Genomic DNA, 18251 nt, shown 5'->3' with positions numbered 1-18251 from the left:
AGCTGTGGAAGGATTAGTATTGTGAATATGCAATATAAAAACAAGCAAACGAACAAAGCAACAACAAACAAACAAGAAGAGTAAGGCTTGAAAAGCTACATATTTAATGAAGTGCTTTTTAAGAGTCTACAGGTCTAAACAGTGTTAAGATTAACTTATTCAGCAACTAAGCCTTGTCTCCATTTTAACATCATAAAGCTCTAAAACAAAAGAGGTTTATGTTTTATAAAGAGGTTGGAAGGTGTTTAATGTTGGTAAGAAGGCCTATTTTTATCAACCTAGATCTCCAAAATGTTTATGCTGTCTTCCCACCCCCCAACATTTTTGTATGACTCATGGTTATTCAAATTGAGATTCTAAAGTCAAAAGTTGAAAACAGTCGAAAAAGTAAAATGGGGACGATTTTCTGATGTATAAGCAAATGTTTCTCTCCCTTTGACAAAACTGTTGTTGATGTGCTTGAGCTGCAGAAAAGATAAGGTGGCATATTATTTTTGGCAAAGGGGTCTTTACCTATGGAATCGTAAACCAACATGCACATTTGCACAACAGTAAGTTTAAGTTTGCTGACTGTGCTGCTTTACAAAGCCATTCTTTTGCTTTGATATGAACGGGGTGATACCACCCTTCATAAACCTCATTGACAGGATTTTATGGATGCTGTCTATTCAAAGGGATTTTTTTGCTCTGGTCACTTTGAAAAAAAAAATCATATATGGAAACAACTGCATTTCAAATCTATTCTGACTAGACTGTTAATTCACAGAATATAAACATGTAAAGATGAAAAAGGTATTAACAATCTTTGTCCACTTTGTGTGTATTAATATGTTTCCCCTGCCTATTCCTCAGATATTCAGTCTGTAATCTGGAAAACAAACAAACAAACAAACAAACAAATACACTGAGATGTCTTCTCTTCTCTTCTCTTCTCTTCTCTTCTCTTCTCTTCTCTTCTCTTCTCTTCTCTTCTCTTCTCTTCTCTTCTCTTCTCTTCTCTTCTCTTCTCTTCTCTTCTCTTCTCTTCTCTTCTCTTCTCTTCTCTTCTCTTCTCTTCTCTTCTCTTCTCTTCTCTTCTCTTCTCTTCTAAAATATTTAAATCTGCTTAACACACCTAGAAGTTAGGACTAATGTGCAATGTCTAGCATTCGCAAATAATATTGTCACCGATTTTTGTCATTCTTTCTGCTTGCCTGCGATGCTGGGGTATTCTTTTTTTCTTTCAAGCATTTCAGAAGGATGGAAATGGCACTACAATAATGGACTTAGACTAAGTCACTCTGAACAGTTAGGGACTTTTGCAGAAAGCTGATCACTGTGTACTATGCTCCTGAAGAGTTACCCAGAGAAAATAAAACAGAAAAAGAAGGAAACATTTAAAAATACAGAAGAAAAAGGCAAAGTATAAGAAAATATAATTTGCTTGTGACACCATCTGTCAAGAATGCATGCAAGTAATCACTTATACTTGATCTCCTCAGGATACACAGTATAATACATGCAAAATTGGTTCTACATGGGAAAACAAAAGAAAACAAAACAGCAAACAAATGAAGAACAACAATGACAACAACAGCAACAACAAAACAGTATTAGAGCCTTGGAAAAATTTACCTGGAAGCACGTGATTATAAGAAAATGAGGAAACAAAACAATTTATCTGCAAGGTTATTCAATTCCCATAGTGAGACTACTGGGACAATGGAAATGCAAAAGTCTTAAGAGTATGAGTAGCTGGGTGGGTTCATGCTGCAGAGGGTTTGGATCTGTTGCTACAGTTCAGATAGAAGGACCACTGACCACACTGCCAAAATCAATGCTATGAATAGATATCCTCATCAGATGGTCATTGGTAAAGTCTTAGAATAAAACAATAACTTGGATTGGAATGGACCTTAAAGATCATCTACTTTCTACACCTCTGCCCTGGGCAGGGATGCCACACACTAGATCAGGTTGCTCAAAGCCCCATCTAGCCTGGCCTTGAACACCTCCAGGGATGGGGCATCCATGGCTTCTCTGGGCAACTTGTTCCAGTGTCTCACCACACTCTGAGTGAAGAATTTCCTCCTCACAGCTAATCTAAATCTCCCATCTTTTGGGAGCATTCTCCTTTGTTCTATCATTATCTGTCCAAGTAAAAACTTGCTCTCCATCTTTTATATAAGTCTCCTTTAAGTACTAGAAGGAGTACCAGGGATGCTGGCTGTCTTGGATCACCTCCTTGTCCTGCATGTGCCTTGACATTGCCTCCAGGAGGATCTGTTCCATGCTCTTGCCAGGCACAGAGGTGAGGCTCACTGGTCTGTAGTTCCCCGGGTCTTCCTTTCTACCCTTTTTGAAAAAGGGAGTGATGTTTCCCTTTTTCCAGTAACTGGGGACTTCACCTGACAGCCAGGACTTTTCAAATATGATGGAGAGGGGCTTTGAAATTCCATCAGCCAGCTCCCTCCTAACCCTGAGATACATGTCACTGGGTCCCATACACTTGTACCTGTTCAGTTCCATCAGGTGGTCTCAAACCTGCTCTTTGCTTAGATTGGATGCACCTATTTAAGTTGTATTTTTCCTATAGCTACTTGTTACAGAGTGAGTGCAAAGGGCTACTTGAGCACTCCTCATCCCATTCAGAGTGAAATTAGGCAGTTTTGCATAATGTTGGGATGATATAATTAAAATGGACTAATTGTACTGGAGTGGGTGACATTTGTATGATCCATTCACATGATTCATCCTGCTGGCTGGCTGTGGGGTTGTCGCCTCCCACATGGTCATGGTAGCAAGCATGTATGAGCTACTGTTATCGTAAGCAATCCCAGTCATTTCTGTAGGAAATATTTGAGAGTGGCATTACTTTTGCCAGTGCCTACTTCCAACTGTTGGCTCATGTGAAGTCTGACTCATGCAGCCCTTGTAAGAACTTGCAGTCTAGTTAATCTCAGTTTAATAAAAATTCTTATGAGGGGGTAGTTTTTCATTTTATCTTTTTTTTTTTTATTTTTTTTTCTTAGTAAAATCACATCTACTTCTAAGCTACTTGGCAGTGTTTGCACGTGCATTTATCAGACCTATATTATCAAGGACTTTTCTGGTCTTAGTGCTACTCTCACAGACTTCCAGCTACTATGCACAATCCTGTTTCAATTCTTGTGTAACTTTCTATACAGCAGGACCTCACCACTGTTATCAATTTTCATTATCCTCATGTGACTGGCAGGAGAGCTGATTCTCTGTCTTTATAAATTTGTTACCTACTGGTTTAAAAAAAAATCATATTGGCCTATGAAACAAATCAAAGAGATAATGAGTTACATACTTCTAGGAAAGCCCTTTAATTTGTAGCATAATATGGCAAGGTCTGTGAGGAATTAATCATCTTGTAATCAGTTTTCCATGGCAATTTATCACTTTTTTTTTTTTTTCTTTTAGGTTTATATCAGCCTCTTATCTTGCTAAATTATTTGTAATTCTCTTAGAGTCATTTCTGTGATACCTTGTCTATCCTTTTTATGCTGTTTCCATCTTCACTATTTTATATAGTAGCTTTCCATAGGGTAGAAATACATTTCTTATTCTCATACAAATACATCATTCTCATTTAGCACAACTTTAGCACTAATGAACCAATAGGTTCATTAGCAACTCAATCTGAAGTTATTCATTAATGATTTTCCATTGAGAAAGATAAGGATACTGAATTAAGTACAGTATAAGCGGAAAATCTCATTTCCAAAAACACAGGCAAACATTCTCCACCTAAGTAAATTGGCTACACTACAAGAGACGTTTCTGTGTCAGAAGTAATTCACTGAAAGGGAATGATTTCTGGTTCTATTCAAACTAAATTATTTATAAGACTGGACTGGCTATACAATTTATTATTATTTTTTTTTTTTGGACAGAGTAAAGAGAATGATAAGACAGCAGAAAGTATTCACAAAGTGGCTTTTCTCTGTTCAGTTGTGTTTTCTTTGTAGGCTGATCATCAGGAAAATTTATGGAATATGATCCAACACTGCATCATGTCTGGGTACAGCATTACCAGTAATCCCTCCTTGTTTCAACATTTATAATTATTGAAATGACTGACATTCTGTATATGTTTTTGTATGTTTTTGCCTTATGTACCAGTGTGCAAACACATTTAGCTGTTCTAAACTACACAAGATGCAAAGTGTATGAGTGGGACAAGCAGTTCTGAATGCTGTCATGGTACTTAAACTAAAGTTTTAATCTGTTCAAGGTCTACCACACAGCAACTTCATAGTGACTGTATTCATCACTCCTGTCAAAGATATCCTATCTTATTTTCAGCAGTGTCAGGTTGTTGTTTTTTGTTTTTTTTTTTTTTTTAATTTTAATGGTTCATCAACTTTTGTCATAATATCTGTACTAATTTGCCTATCTCCATAGCAATGCTTTAGATACACTGAGCTCTTCCCTACTTTTCACTAAGGCACAGAAATGACCTTCTGGAAAAATCTGAGAGGTTCTCTTTCTCTTCTGTTTCTTCTTGTTTGTTTGAAGACCCAAGTGAACGCAGTTAAGTTTTCAACAAAAATGAAAAGTAAGACTGTAAAAAGGACCAAATATAAGTCTTTTCTAAATTATATTGTTGCAACTGAAAAAGAGGAAACTGAGAATCAGTGATACTGAGTCACATGGGAATGAAGCAGGTCATTCTCCAGATAAAGAAACGTATCTTCCTCCTCATGTAGAACTAGTTTATAATCTTCATTGTGTTTATTACTTGCAATCAAAAAGGAAAAGGGAGGAGAGAAATGGGGGGAGAGAGATAGAGAAGAAAATAAGAAAGAAAAGAAGGTTTATTTCTGTTTCATTTGGCTTCAATGTATTTCTGGTGTTTGTATGAGACTTCTGTGGTTTTTTTAAGATGTATTCCTCTCAGAATTGGAAACTGAATAACTTCTTTATTACTTGAATTATTTCATAACCAGTATTCCAGTTGCTTTCTCTCTGTGTCCAAAAACAAATTTAAATGGTCTCTGTGAAGTCTGATAATGCTAATTCCATCCAGATCTCATTAAAAAAAAACATATCTAATAATTTACTCATCACTTAGTAGTGATGTTTTCCATCAACAAAAGAAACTCCTAACCTCTGATTTCTGAGTTTTCTGCTTATTCCTGAAATTTAAAGGAATTCTTAGTTCCTTAAATTCAATACTCTAACACATCTGTGTCTCGTTTTTTCTTTTTAGATGAAGACCTTTGAAACATCTTTAAGGTAAGGGTTACACCTTTCTTTTTTTTTTTTTTTTTTAGCTTTTCTAATGCTAAATTAACAAATGCCATGATCATTCCAAAGCATTTTTATGTTCTCCCTGCAGTCTGTAATAATAAAATGAGTGTGCTGTCTCAAGGGACATGGCAAACCTTCTTTCCTTGTCTCCTAACTACTCTCCTGTCATTCTTTTAGGTTTTCCTTTAAAAGGACCACCCTTTAATGGTGCTGAGTGAAGTATGGCCTTGTGAGACCAACTCCATATGTTTAGTGTATAAAATATCTGGGGTGCCAAGAGCTCCAGATCAATTTCAATAGTACAGAAGCATCACTTGTATATATTTATTTGTTTAAATTAATGCAATGCATCATATATGCTTTTACTATTGAGAAGAAAAGAGAGAAAATGAATATTCACCAATAGTTGGTCCATATTTTGAGTTGGGGTTTTAAATTATAGCCCAGTGTTCTATGTGAAATAAATACACACCACATTATCTGCAAAATCTGTTAGAAGTATTAAATGTTAGCTTTGATACATGTTGTTCAGCAAAGCAGACATGGCTTATTTTCAAAACTGTTAATAATTATGAAAAACTTCTTGGTTTAATAACAATGGTACTTTTATTACTTCTTAACTGTACACTCATAACTACAGAATCCAGCAGCACAATATGAAGAGAGAAATCAAAGAATAGCCATGAGACTAAAACAGAGTTATAAAAAGGCAAGTAAAACAGAATTAATTGGTCTTTCTGGTATCTTTCCAAGAGTGTGTTTTGCAATACACAGCACAGGATAAAATTATGTTATAAAATTAAAATAGAGTGTTCTATTGTTTGCGCTGCTGAGCACATTGCAGTTCTCTTTGCCATCACAGGCTAGAGGCTGCTCAGCAGCCAGGAGAACTCCAGTTCATATGGAGATAGCTGAGTCCAGGTAGCCAAACTCAAAACATCATTTCAGAGTTACCTACAACTCACCTTTCTCACTAAATACATCATATTTCTTTATCCTCTGATTTTACTAATCCAGCTTTTGATTTTTCATCCACTTATTCTGTTCTGCACAGTGTCTTGCAGAGCTCTCCTTGCTGCTCTTAACAGCAGAAAAATCTCCAGCTTAACAATCTACATGTCTTCATTTACTCAAACTCATGGTGTTGTACATTTACTGTTACTCAGTGGGGCTTCTTGAGCATCTGGTTTGTAAAGTATGTCTGCTGTATTAGTTTGTGGTCATTCTTATTTGCTCTGAAGCTTTCTAAGAGAATGAAGTTAGGCTTTTTGTAGTAATGGTGGGAAACAGTATGAATGTGATTTAATATAGATGTTGTGGTGAAGACTTTTCAATTTCATATGGTATCACAAGTTGAAAACGCAACTCACCAAAGAGTCATATAGATGTATTTTTGCCTACCATGTTGTAAGAAGAAGGTAGGTAGACTCAGATTAGGAAGGAGTAAAGAAAAAAAAAATGCCCAAAGGTCTAGGAGCAATGGCTCTACAGGGCTTCTGAGCCTCTATTCAAAGCAAAACAAGGAAGCTAATCCCTCAGAAATTAGAAATGGGAAGTAACTTCATTATGAGAGCAAATTTCAATAAAGCATTTTCAAAGCTATTAAAAACCAAAGGCTGTTACTGTCTGTTCCCAAAATGGTGCCAATGTAAATAGTGTGAAAATAACTTATGTTTGGAAAGCAAGGTGCTTCACAATGAAGGCTGTTATTTCACTTTTAATGTGTCCCCCAGGGCCTCTTTATAACAAGTGTCATAAACTCAGCTGTATTATGTTCTGCAGTTGGGAGAACTATCATTTAATCCCTTTGCCTGGGTCACTTGACACTTGTCTCCTTATCTCAGTAACAGTTTTGTTTGCAATTCCTCTGACTGGTGACTTAGGCTTTTGGAAGAGTTCTTTGCTATTCCAATATAAATTAACCTTGGGTGCTTGTGAATTAGCTTCGTGTGACTATGTGACTGGGCACAGTCTCAAAGTCTTATTGTAATATAATATTATCCGCTTTCTAGGAAAAATGTAAGAAAAGTGATACACATTACAAATTAGTCACAAATAGCACTGCTACTCTGGGTACCCTTACTCCTTTCTACCTTCCTGTATGTATATGGTTGTCAATTGCTTTTGCTCCAGTGAGATGTGGAATTGAAGTAGATAAATTGGCTGCAGAGGAAGTTAGATTGAAAATGTGTGGGTTAATCATTCAGACAACCAGATTTTTTTCCAGTGATTTACTTTCATGAGGACACCTCTGGCACTTTTCCTTATGGGGGAAATCCCTGTACAGGTACTCTGGACTGTATACTTTTAGAATACATCGTTTTCATGGTTAGGATGTTATCTGCTACAGATAGATTTTCCATGGAATTCAAGACCAACTCCTCTCATGTACAGCACTTTCAGCTACAGGGAGAGATGACTGAACTATACCAGGCATTTCTGAAAATTCTGCTCACTAGTTCACATAAGAAAATGGGAGTTGAACTCTGCTGAAAATGTCTTCTTTGTTCTATTTTTCTGGAATGGTCTTGATATGTAACCACTTGTTTCTTTCTTGATAAGGATTGTCTGCCTGTCCTGTAACATTCTCCATTTTATAAACAACAATGTTTTGCGATGAAAGGGTTGTATTTTTGCTTTACGCCTGGCAGAACTGCAGGGCCTTGCTAAATGCAACTCATCGGCATTACAGAAATTATAGAAAATGCATTATATAATATATAAATACATACATACATACATATATATGTGTGTGTATATGTGTATATATATATATAAAACTAGGCTCCAGATTTTGTTGTATATTTATTTTATCATAGGAACTAATATGGCTGTAAAGGTGGAGAGGACTGATCTTAAAAACTGCAAAGCTGGGAACTATACCACCTTAAAGAGACATTTCTGAGAGTAAGTGGGATTTTTTTCTAGCAGAGGCAAGATAATTACAAGGAGGGTAAATGCAGGAATTCTTCCCATTTCTAAGAGACAATCTCATAGATCACACTGAATATCTACTTGGTCTTTTCCCCTGTAGTCCTAGAAAGAATGAGGCTGAACATATTACTCTGGAAAATTTTCTGATTCCTCTGCTCAACCAAGATTTCCTTGAAAGACGGCTCCTTTTTTAAGGAGTTATTATGCAGCAAAGGACAAGTTAAATGTATATAATAAAATAGCTCTTCACTGAAAACAATGGCCTCTGTACCTCTGAAATACACCTCATTTTGAAAGACATCATTCAGTTGTCCTGAATCCACTTACATTCCACATCAACTTTGTATACCCTCTTTATTTTTAAAAAAGTATGTACATCAGCTGTAGAGTTAATTACATTTAGAAGAGCAACCCGTACATTAAAGCTTCACACATCAACAGTTTTTTCTCCTTTTCATTCAGAGTCTCTATTACGCCAAGTTTGAATACTGAAAGACGGAACCATCTCCTGCAAGCTCAGACTGCACAAACACAGTTTTATATGATTGATTAACTGGTAGGTGTGAGAATTGTTACTTCTGTAAGGTGAGAAGTTTCTTATAATGGTAGAGAGCTGCAGCAACAGGCTTCTAGCCTTAGCAAGCCATAAGAATATGACTTTACATTTAATTATAACTTACAGTATGTTAAGCATTACAACAAGGTATTCTGAATCAAGGGCTTGGCAGGTAAGTGAAGAAGGTAGTAATATTTGGAAATGATGTACCATATATGGGGGATTTAAACTATTGAGATGTGTTCCCAAAATGACAAAGGAATAATTAAATGACTTAAATCTTTACTTCCTTATAAGCAATGGAATGGCTTGGGGCCATTTGTCTTACATCTTGAAAATGTGGGAATCAAGGTGCTAGTCAAACAACTCATGTAATTGATGGAGTGTACTTAATGAAATGTACTTTGTTATATTGTATGGGAATCAGAGGATATAAAGCTGGGAATGACTCATTAAAAACAGCATGAGTGGAATTCTTCTGTAAGGCTTGGAGCTCACTGGTCAAGCTGTGTTAATGAGGGAAAAAATCTGACTCAGATAAGAGGAAATCTAAAAACTGTTATTCTCTGTAAAGTATTGCTTGCCCTGTAAGGGCTCTTTTTTGGCATCCCTTCCAACATAAAATCTGATCAGACTTCATAATTTCAAGCTTGCTAGCCAAGATAAACTGGAAGAGATAAATGGCAAAATTACATCATTTTCTCAATGAAATGACTCTCTTTGTTTTGTGTGTAATTACAGCAAGAATTGCAAATGCTACGTGCTGCTGCTGCTCATTAAATGCATTGGTGTGAACGGACATTAGAATAAAATGTCAATATTGTCCATGCTATTTCACTTGAAGAATTGATGAATACTTCCATACTGACTGAAACATAGCAAAATACAAGCATCTCATTTGCCAGAGGAAAAGCTTCTGCGACCATAACAAAAACCAAGTCTTTTCAGAGCCTTACAAAATTGCACTTCACTATCTCATAAAAAGTTAGCATTTCTTCTTAATTTGTTCCCCATTTTTCATTGTAAGTCATTAAACTAACATACTCACTGCAGTAAATGAAAGTGTGGATGTGTTAGTTCTGAGAGGGATAGCACTTTCGTGCACACCATATTTAACAGTTCTCTTGCTTATGCTGTGAAATATTTACTATTTTCAGATTTTTTGACACCTATGGTTAGAAGTGTTCATATATATCTTAAACAGATAATAAATCAAACACTAAAGTATGTTGCTTTTGATAAGTAGAAAATCTTGTATAAGTCTCTACCACCACAGATAAAGGAAAATAAACTTCTGTACCCACCCCATTGTCTGTTTATACATCAAATGGATAAGTGTAAAAATGTTATTGTTTAAAACCTAGTGCATTTCTTTATCCCCTTTAACTGCTTTATTGTTTTCATGTACGTATTTTACCTTAATTTATTTTATTGATTTAGCCTGTTGATTTCTAAAGACTACTACAAAATTTCAGGCTTTGGTAAATTACAGTTCATGCTAAAAGCTATCTGTTTCTCATTTTACAGCTGTTTTAAAATGTCCATTTAAATGCCTATAATCATTGTTTGTTTTTCCATTTTTCTTTCCAGTAATTCTTTCAAACTCTTGTTCCTGTGCTTGAAATACAAGTAATCAGAGAGAGAATGGCCAAGTCTGGCCTTTTCGAAAGATCTAAAGCTCAGATGTTCTTTATTGTTTGTGGTGTCTCTCTCTCCTTGGCTCTCCTGGTTGTCTGAATCCCCTATTCTCTTCTCCAGTCCTCCCTCACTTAACATTTCTTCATTCTCATTGCAGTAGGACTCTCTGAAGCCCTTCATCATGCAGTCTGGTTTGCCAGACAGACCTTGAGGTGTATATAGCTTGTTGTTGTCATGATGATACATGCCAGGGCTGTACTGCTCTGCCTCATAGCAGTTGTCTTCCTCTTCTTCCTGGCATGAGCTTCCTTTGGCACTCTCACCATCTGAATGAAATGAGATTCCTTTCCCTTGGCTCTTCTGGGAAAGATCAAAGGGCTCTTCCTGTTCCAAGCTTCTCAAGACATTTGTCTGGGACAGAGCAATTCTTCCTCTTCCAAAACCTTGTAGTGTTAAGAGGGGGGAGAAAAGGAATAATTTATATATAGCAAATGTTAGTAGGTGATACATGATTAAAACAGAAAATTTGAGGTGGCCTTCTATTTGACATTTTACCTCTGTCTTCCACTCAGCTATGTCCAAACACTTTACTGTTTACATCTCATGACATCCCCTTTGAGATGCTGTTAAAAGCAGTGCTATTGGATTCACCTCACAACCAGGTCAAGACACATGAAACATTCTGCTGTTCATGCCAGACATTTAGTGAGAGAGCTAGGAATAAAAGTGAAGTGTCTGGCCTCTTGTAAACTATTTTTGCCAGTGAACCTACCCACTTCCTTCTTCCTATTTTTTTTTTTAGTGAACACTTTGATCTAAACCATCACATGCCAAAATCAAAGTTCTAGTTTTTACACATTTTTTTTTCCAGAGGAGTGGAAGAGATTAAAAATGTGTTAAGATGTTTGTTCGGTGGACACTCCAGTTCAAAGTTTCTACACTAAAATGAAAAGAAAATTCTCTCTCATCAGTCCACTACCTACTCTCTCCTCAAGTTTTTTGCTCTCATCCAGTGCCACTGAAAAGCTTCATGACCTAGTTAGTGCTTCAGCTTGAGGAAATCATCGGAGCCAAATGAAAATTTTGAACTGCACTGTATAAAACTGAGTGTGGACCTGTGTCTGTTTCATCTTAGTATTTGTCAAAGCATCTCCTCTCTGTTCTTGCTAGAAACCCAGTTGTTGCTATCAGGATGCAGAGAAGATTCAGATATTACAGGTACAGTCCATCTTAATTTAAAAAATGTTGACACAACTGGGATGAGGATTTCACTCAGCAGCAAAAATCTATAGCAGAAATTATTTTACTTGCTTAGATTTTCATTTTTTTTTCCCTCTCAGTAATTTGATTCATTGTCTTCGGGATTTATACAGCCTCTCTAGATACAGCTGTTACTTTGCAACTGTGTTGTATTTGTTAAAATGGCTCGTGAGCAGGTGGCAGCCTTTACAATTTTTTTGTGTCTGATGAGCCTAAAGGACTGAAGAATTACTGTACTTAGGCTGTCTTCAATTACAAGTAATCATGTAACTAGCATGGTGTGGTAGGAGATGTAAAGGGGGGAGGGGGAAGAAAAAAAAAAAAAAAAAAAAAAAAAAGCTATTTACAGCATTACTTGTCAGGATCTTTGTAAACTTTGTCCCAAATGTCATTACAAGTCGTGTTTTCCATACACATTAGGATGTATTAAAGCCTAAATTTTAGGCTGCAATAATTATTACCCTCAAGAGAGTTATTTATCCAGTCTAAACAAACAAAATATCTTGACTATTCAAATGCTTAAAACAATCCTCCCTAATACCTTCACTTTTCTAGATAGCATTGGCATGTGTGCACATGATTTTAGGAAGTGTATGTGTTGGGTCAGAGGGAGGAAATACTTTGCCAGATACCCTGAACTGTCAAAAGCCCATAAACTTTGAGATGAGGGAGGATTGCCTTCTTCCATTCTCATGTGTCTCTGCAAATTGGATTTGAGCTTACAGCCTTCGATTAATGCCAGATGTATCAATATGGCACAGAATAAATGTATCTTGAGCAGAAAGGCTCCTGTACATAGAGCTATTCAGGCTTCCATTCCAATGTGGAATCCAATAAGCAATGAGAAAGACAAGTGAAAACTTCCAGACTTTTTTCTTCTGTCAGCTTTGAATGGATTTATGATGTATTCTCATGTTAAAAACATGTGGATGTACCTCTAACATGAGAGAAATACTATAAATTTCTAACCAGATATGTCTGAGGAATAATGTGCTCTTTAAAATGGTTGCTAGGGTGTGGTCTGTCAGCATTCAAGAGTCAAACTGATCAAAAACTGAAAAATTTGTTCAGAAATATTGGAACGACACCTTCAGTCAGGAAAGTTGTAGAGTCACCCCAGGGAAGTGGTTAAGTCCCCATCCCTGGAAGTATTCAAAAGACATGCTGGTGTGATCTTTACGGATATGATTTAGTGGTAGACTTGGCAGTGCTAGGTTAATGTTTGGACTTGATAATCTTAGAGGGTCATTTCTAACCTAAATGATTCTAAGGCCAATACATTTTCAGCTACATCCTCCAAGCATATCCTTGGCCAGCTACATGTGCTAGTCTCACTAAGAATGAGACTCCACCAGCTCACTGTCTTTTGTGTGTCAGGAGTACCTACATGCTAGAAGAAGCTCTGCAGTACTATGGATATTGCACCATCCCCAAAGTGATGAAGACTGGGAACCATGGGCTTAAGTACAAGAACTTTTGGTGTGGCTTGATAAGTCCTGTGATTTAGCACTACTGACTGTATTCTCCCTAACACCTGAGAACAGCAATATAGCGTGCTGAAATTACTTCCTTTGTGTTCACAAGTGCTGTCTCATTTTTTCTCCAACTATTGCTCCATCTCAGCCTGTACCTCTGTCTCATCAGAAATCTGGTTTGATGGGTATCTCTGATCTGTAACACTGCAGTAAAATAGATAGTTAATAATAACCTCCCAGATATATGAGTTTCAATCTCCTCCAATAGCATTGGATCTATGATATAAAATTGTAGATCTGTGGTACAAAGCCCGTTCAAACTTACTGATGTGTGTTTTCAAACCTCTTAGAGAATAAGTTTGTTGATAAATATTACCTTGAGAATGAAATCCTCTTTCCATGACCCCATGTTTGACTTTCATGTGCCTTGTTAGGTTCCCCTTCAAGGTGAATTTGCTGGGACAGTAGAGGCACTTGAAAGGCTTACTGTCTGAGTGCAAGTGCATGTGTCCCATTAAATTGTGCATTCTGTTAAACTCCTTTCCACACAGCTGTCAAAAACAGTAAAAATAAAAATGATTAGTTTTTGTAGGGGTATTTCTGAGAAGAATATTTTTAAAGGCAAATGTAACCTATCCTTCTCAGCTTGAGCCTTAACTTCTTCTGGCTGCAGCTTTTCTTTTCAAAGATACAAGTGAAACACTAAAGACAAGAATATGTAGTTGAATTTCATCCATCTAGAGCTTCTTGCAGTGCTGCCATTTTTAAAATTTGGTGAGTAGGAGAGACACATGGTCAAAGATTCCCTAAAATCAGGGGATGTTGTTTTAAGGAAGGGGGAGACTTCAGTACATAACCTGAAAAGCTCTTCACTTGAATGAAATTCAGAGTTTAACTTTCTGTCTCAGTGAGCTATTTAGTTTGTAGTCTGTGAATCTATCCAGTAATCAAGAATAATGTCAGGCAGAGATGCAGATACAAGATAAAATGAAGGGTTTTTATGAAACAGTCAGGCAGAATATCACTTCTCCTTTAGTGCAATGGAAATGACTGCACATTTTGCTTAAAGCCAGAAAAAGCAATTCCTTTTTTTCTTTGCTTCTTGCTCCCCACATTCATCTCTGATCATCTCCTCTTCTGTTTACCAGCTTCTGTGTTTTGGTGTCTCTGGTGAGTAAGCTGGAATTTAAACAGCGGGCCCGCAAGAATGACTCAGCTTTCCCTAAAGCACATTCCTGACAGCTTGAGACATTGATCTTGCAGGATTCCCTTTGATGAAACAATAAGTATTATCTTCTTTGTTGTTATTTTTCTAGATGGGTCCTTTTGTAGTCTTGTTCCTTATAAATCAAATGTAGTCTCAAGACATGGAATTTTGACATCACTATTATAAGCTTCTAGTCTTAACTTGTCTTCTGGTCTTTCCTTATCAGGATTTATAATTTTATTCATATTCAAGTGGCTGTTTCCATCCCATGTAAACTTCTGTGTTTGCTTTCAACTTTTACCACTTTTTTGGAAAGATTTTAGACAAATAGTCATACCATCAAAGTCATCTTGTTACCATCCCTGTTACTATGTGAGCCAGAATCTCTGAGTAATTTATTTTATTTTTCAAGGAGTGTACTCTTCTGGGAGAAAATGATTAAAAAGCAGTTACTGAGGTTCCACCAAATTATGGTCTAATCTGACAAAGTTTTTACTCAATTTATTTTGGCAGTAGAGAAGGTCGGGCATAGTACTTTTTGATTCAAATTCACACAGCCATTAGCTGCAATATCTGAATGAAACCTAAGTAGTGAAATGAACCTAGGTGAAGTAGTATTGAATCATTTGCTCTTGAAACCAAAATGGAACAAATTTGCTAATAAAAAAATTTTCAATAGTATTATTTTTAAATAAAAACTAGAGCTGATTGAATACTTCAAAGAGAAAACTTCTGGAAATGCTCATTTGCTTGAATATGTATTTTCTAGAGCTGCATTATTTCTGTAATTTTCTCTCTGTGACTTTATTAAAATGAATGTTCTAGCAAAAAATAAAAATAATAATTAAAAAAAAAATTATCAGCAAAGTGCTCACAGAGAAAGTGGGGGGGGAAAAATAGCCGCTGAAAATGAGTTAATAATCTATGAAAATAAGATATATTCCAAGGGTCATCCATCCACTCAGGAAAGAGAACCGTCTCTCCTTTGCATTCAAAGAGAGCTGATGACTTATATTCAGTGAAAAGAATGCACCAAAAGTCTTCTGAAAGTGCTGTGAGGAAACAAAGAGAAGAAGCACCGAGGATCACAGAAAAATCACAAGGAAGAAGAGCAGCTGATTGGATCTTTACAGCTGCTTAAACTGTATACGAAACATCAATATTTCTCTGTCTATAAGAATGTCGATACCAATACTTCTCTACAACCTCTTAGCAGGAGGCTTATGGTTATCTGCCTGTATTGGGGCTGACCAGCATTCTCACTAGCTTTTGCTTTCTGATAGCTAGGTCTTCACTTCTTCATCTATATTGTTAAGAAAAGAAAATCCAATTGAACAGGTGAAGGGCTAGAGTACTTCATGAAAACCTATTTTGCATATAAAAATACTTTATGAAGTATTGAGTATTAAGTTTGGTCTAGTAGGAGCTTTTTTTTTCTGGCTTATCAGCATTTATTTCTCTTTCTTTATCACAACAGGAGAGGGGACCTCCTAAAGGATAGTTTCTTACAACATAATGGTTTTGTGTGTCTGAATAAAGAGGGTAGGCTTTCAATTTCCCAAAGTCATGCACTGTCTTAGAGACACATAATGTGTTACCATCCTGCAGTGTCCTCTGGGGACATGAGGAAATGGTGCCAGAGTAGAGAGGTGTGGCAGGAAAGTGAAAGAAACGCAGATATGGGAATTGTTCTCAGAATGATGGTTCTGTGTGGCATGGTATATGAGTAAGATGTCCCTTTCAAAACACACAAGATGGGTTTCAGATGAATGCCCATGATTTAGAGGGTGAAGGGAGCTGTTCTGAAGCTCACATGCTGGAAGACAGCAGCTAAGAGCTAGCTGAAATTCACAGCCAGTTCTTAAACCACTGCCTGAATCTGCACACCAAACTAGGAAGGGGAAAATGTTTTCTTCCTCTCTGACAGGACAGGGTTGGGACCACTGCTGAACGATGTGAAAGATGACCCAAAGCCATGGGAGAGGTCTCCAGAAGTCACCACAGAGCATCTTAGCACTCAGAGGGATGTAACATTCACGCAAGAGAGCTTGGAAAAACAAACAACATAGTTGCTTGCAGACCTTAGGCTCTCCAGTAAAGACAAAATAAAATTCTCATCCTGAAGAGAAAAACCTCAGCTGTAAATCTGCTGAACACACTTTGATGCACTGGCTGGTGAAAAAGACTTTAGTATATTTTGCAAGAAATGCTGAATTAGTTCAACAATAGACTTTGTCTTCTTAAACCGCTGCATGAAGTATAACCCTGCTATTTTTGTCAGTCTTGTTTTGTTTCTTCCAAAAGTACTTATAACTCATATCTTCTTTGGGTTTAATTCCTAATGTAAACCCACAATTTTATGAGCAATGGGCAAAAGTGGTATAGACTGGAACTTCTAAAAAAACATTACCAAATGGGAATGAAGACTGAGTATGTCTCATACTACCTTTCTTCAGCACCAGAGCAGAGCCCAATTCATCTGAAATATGTAAGCAACTTCCTACTTGGCAAAGAAGATATTTTGACCTGTGGCTGTAAACCAGAATTGTTTAGGCTCACCTTTAACTGCATATTTACAGTAGTAGAAAGGGAGTTCAAAAATTCTGCTGTGAAGTGCATTTGGCTGGCTGCACTGGAGAAAGCTTGATTACATTCTTTATTATGTGTCTGGAACATTACCGACTTTATCGCTTAAAGCAACTGTTAATTTCAGAGGAGCTTCCTTTACAAATCAGAATTAGCACTTCTGAACCATTTGGTACAACTCTTTCAGAAATACTCAGTGGTTTTGTTTAAAACAAAAATAAAGAAGGAAGCATAGACCCCGGCCTTTAAGAGCTACAGAGATGTTCACTCTTCAGAGAAAAATCAAACACGGATCCAGCCTGCAGCTGGATGCGGAAACAGAAGGGACAGCTCTTTGCTACTCCCTCATTTCAGATAGTCTGTGCTTAGCTGTGATTAGACACATAGGAAAGCCTCTTTTTTCTTTCTTTCTTTCTTTCATTTTTTTTTTTTCTTTCTGTGAGAAAAAGGTAAAGAAAACCATTGCATGTGGTGAAGTAGAAAGACTACTGCTGTGCTCTCTTTCCCTTGCATTCTTTTTTTTTTTTTTTTTCTTTCTTCATAAGAAGGGTGTTCCTTTCCTCAAAGAGAGAGGGAGAGGGAGAAAGACTGTAAACTGTCCAAAAGGACCGTGAGAAAACAGGAAGCTTTGAAAAGTACAAGAGAAAGCAAGATGAAATCTATTTGCAGGCGGTTCCCCGGGGACATGTGAGCCATTGTTAAGCAGGCTGTTCATACAGCTATATCCTTCCTTCTGCCGAGGAGGAGCTTGGTGCCAAAAGGCTGCTATCTGGTCATTGCCTTAACCCTCTGAATACCAGCCAGAAATACTTGTGAGACTTTCAAGGGCTCTGACAGGGAGGCGAGGGATGTTCCTAATGCCAAAGAGCAAACCCTAGTTCTCCCTTTGCTTATTAGCAAGATCTTCACTAAGTTCAGGGACACTAACGTTGATTCATAAACCAACAGCCACAGATGAAGCTGGTTCACTGTGCTTACTTGTTTCTTCGCTCCTAGGAACATTGGGTGGGGACAAAGAATTAAAAAATGTATAAGAAAAACAGGTGTTCCTAAAAAGCTTTTGTTACTGGCTGGAAAACACACTGTTGGTACTCCAGTTCCTGACTCACACTGTTGACATCTCCAAGTTTTAATAGCCTGTCATCATCAAATCCTAGCATGAACACAAACTTCCAGCTAACTAACTGACACATTTCTCAGAAATAGCATGGATCCTAATGATTCTGTGAAGATACTACATCCAGAAAAGCTTATCAAACAACAGATTTTTTTCTTTTTCTGAAATGTGAGGGGTCATAGGATGACAGATCAAAAGGGAACAAAGCCATAGGGT

General features: G+C 37.0%; 1 protein-coding gene across 3 annotated transcripts in view; it reads right to left on the bottom strand.

The window, feature by feature from the left end:
• Positions 1–5713: 5713 nt before the first annotated feature.
• The window catches only part of ZNF366 (zinc finger protein 366), a 38089-nt gene continuing 25551 nt past the window's right edge, over positions 5714–18251 (bottom strand). For all 3 annotated transcript variants that reach the window (XM_082783327.1, XM_082783328.1, XM_082783329.1), the window contains exons 5-6: positions 13502–13676; positions 5714–10833 (exon numbers count right to left, since the gene is read on the bottom strand). In XM_082783327.1, the coding sequence (XP_082639453.1) occupies positions 10298–10833; positions 13502–13676 (711 nt within the window). In that variant the 3' untranslated portion in view covers positions 5714–10297. The remainder of the gene's footprint in view (positions 10834–13501; positions 13677–18251) is intronic.

This window comes from Aythya marila (genome assembly GCF_965140915.1).
Source record: "Aythya marila genome assembly, chromosome: Z".
Classification (NCBI taxonomy): domain Eukaryota; kingdom Metazoa; phylum Chordata; class Aves; order Anseriformes; family Anatidae; genus Aythya; species Aythya marila.
The sequence above is the reverse complement of the archived record's forward strand: the minus strand, read 5'-3'. Positions and strand labels throughout refer to the sequence as shown.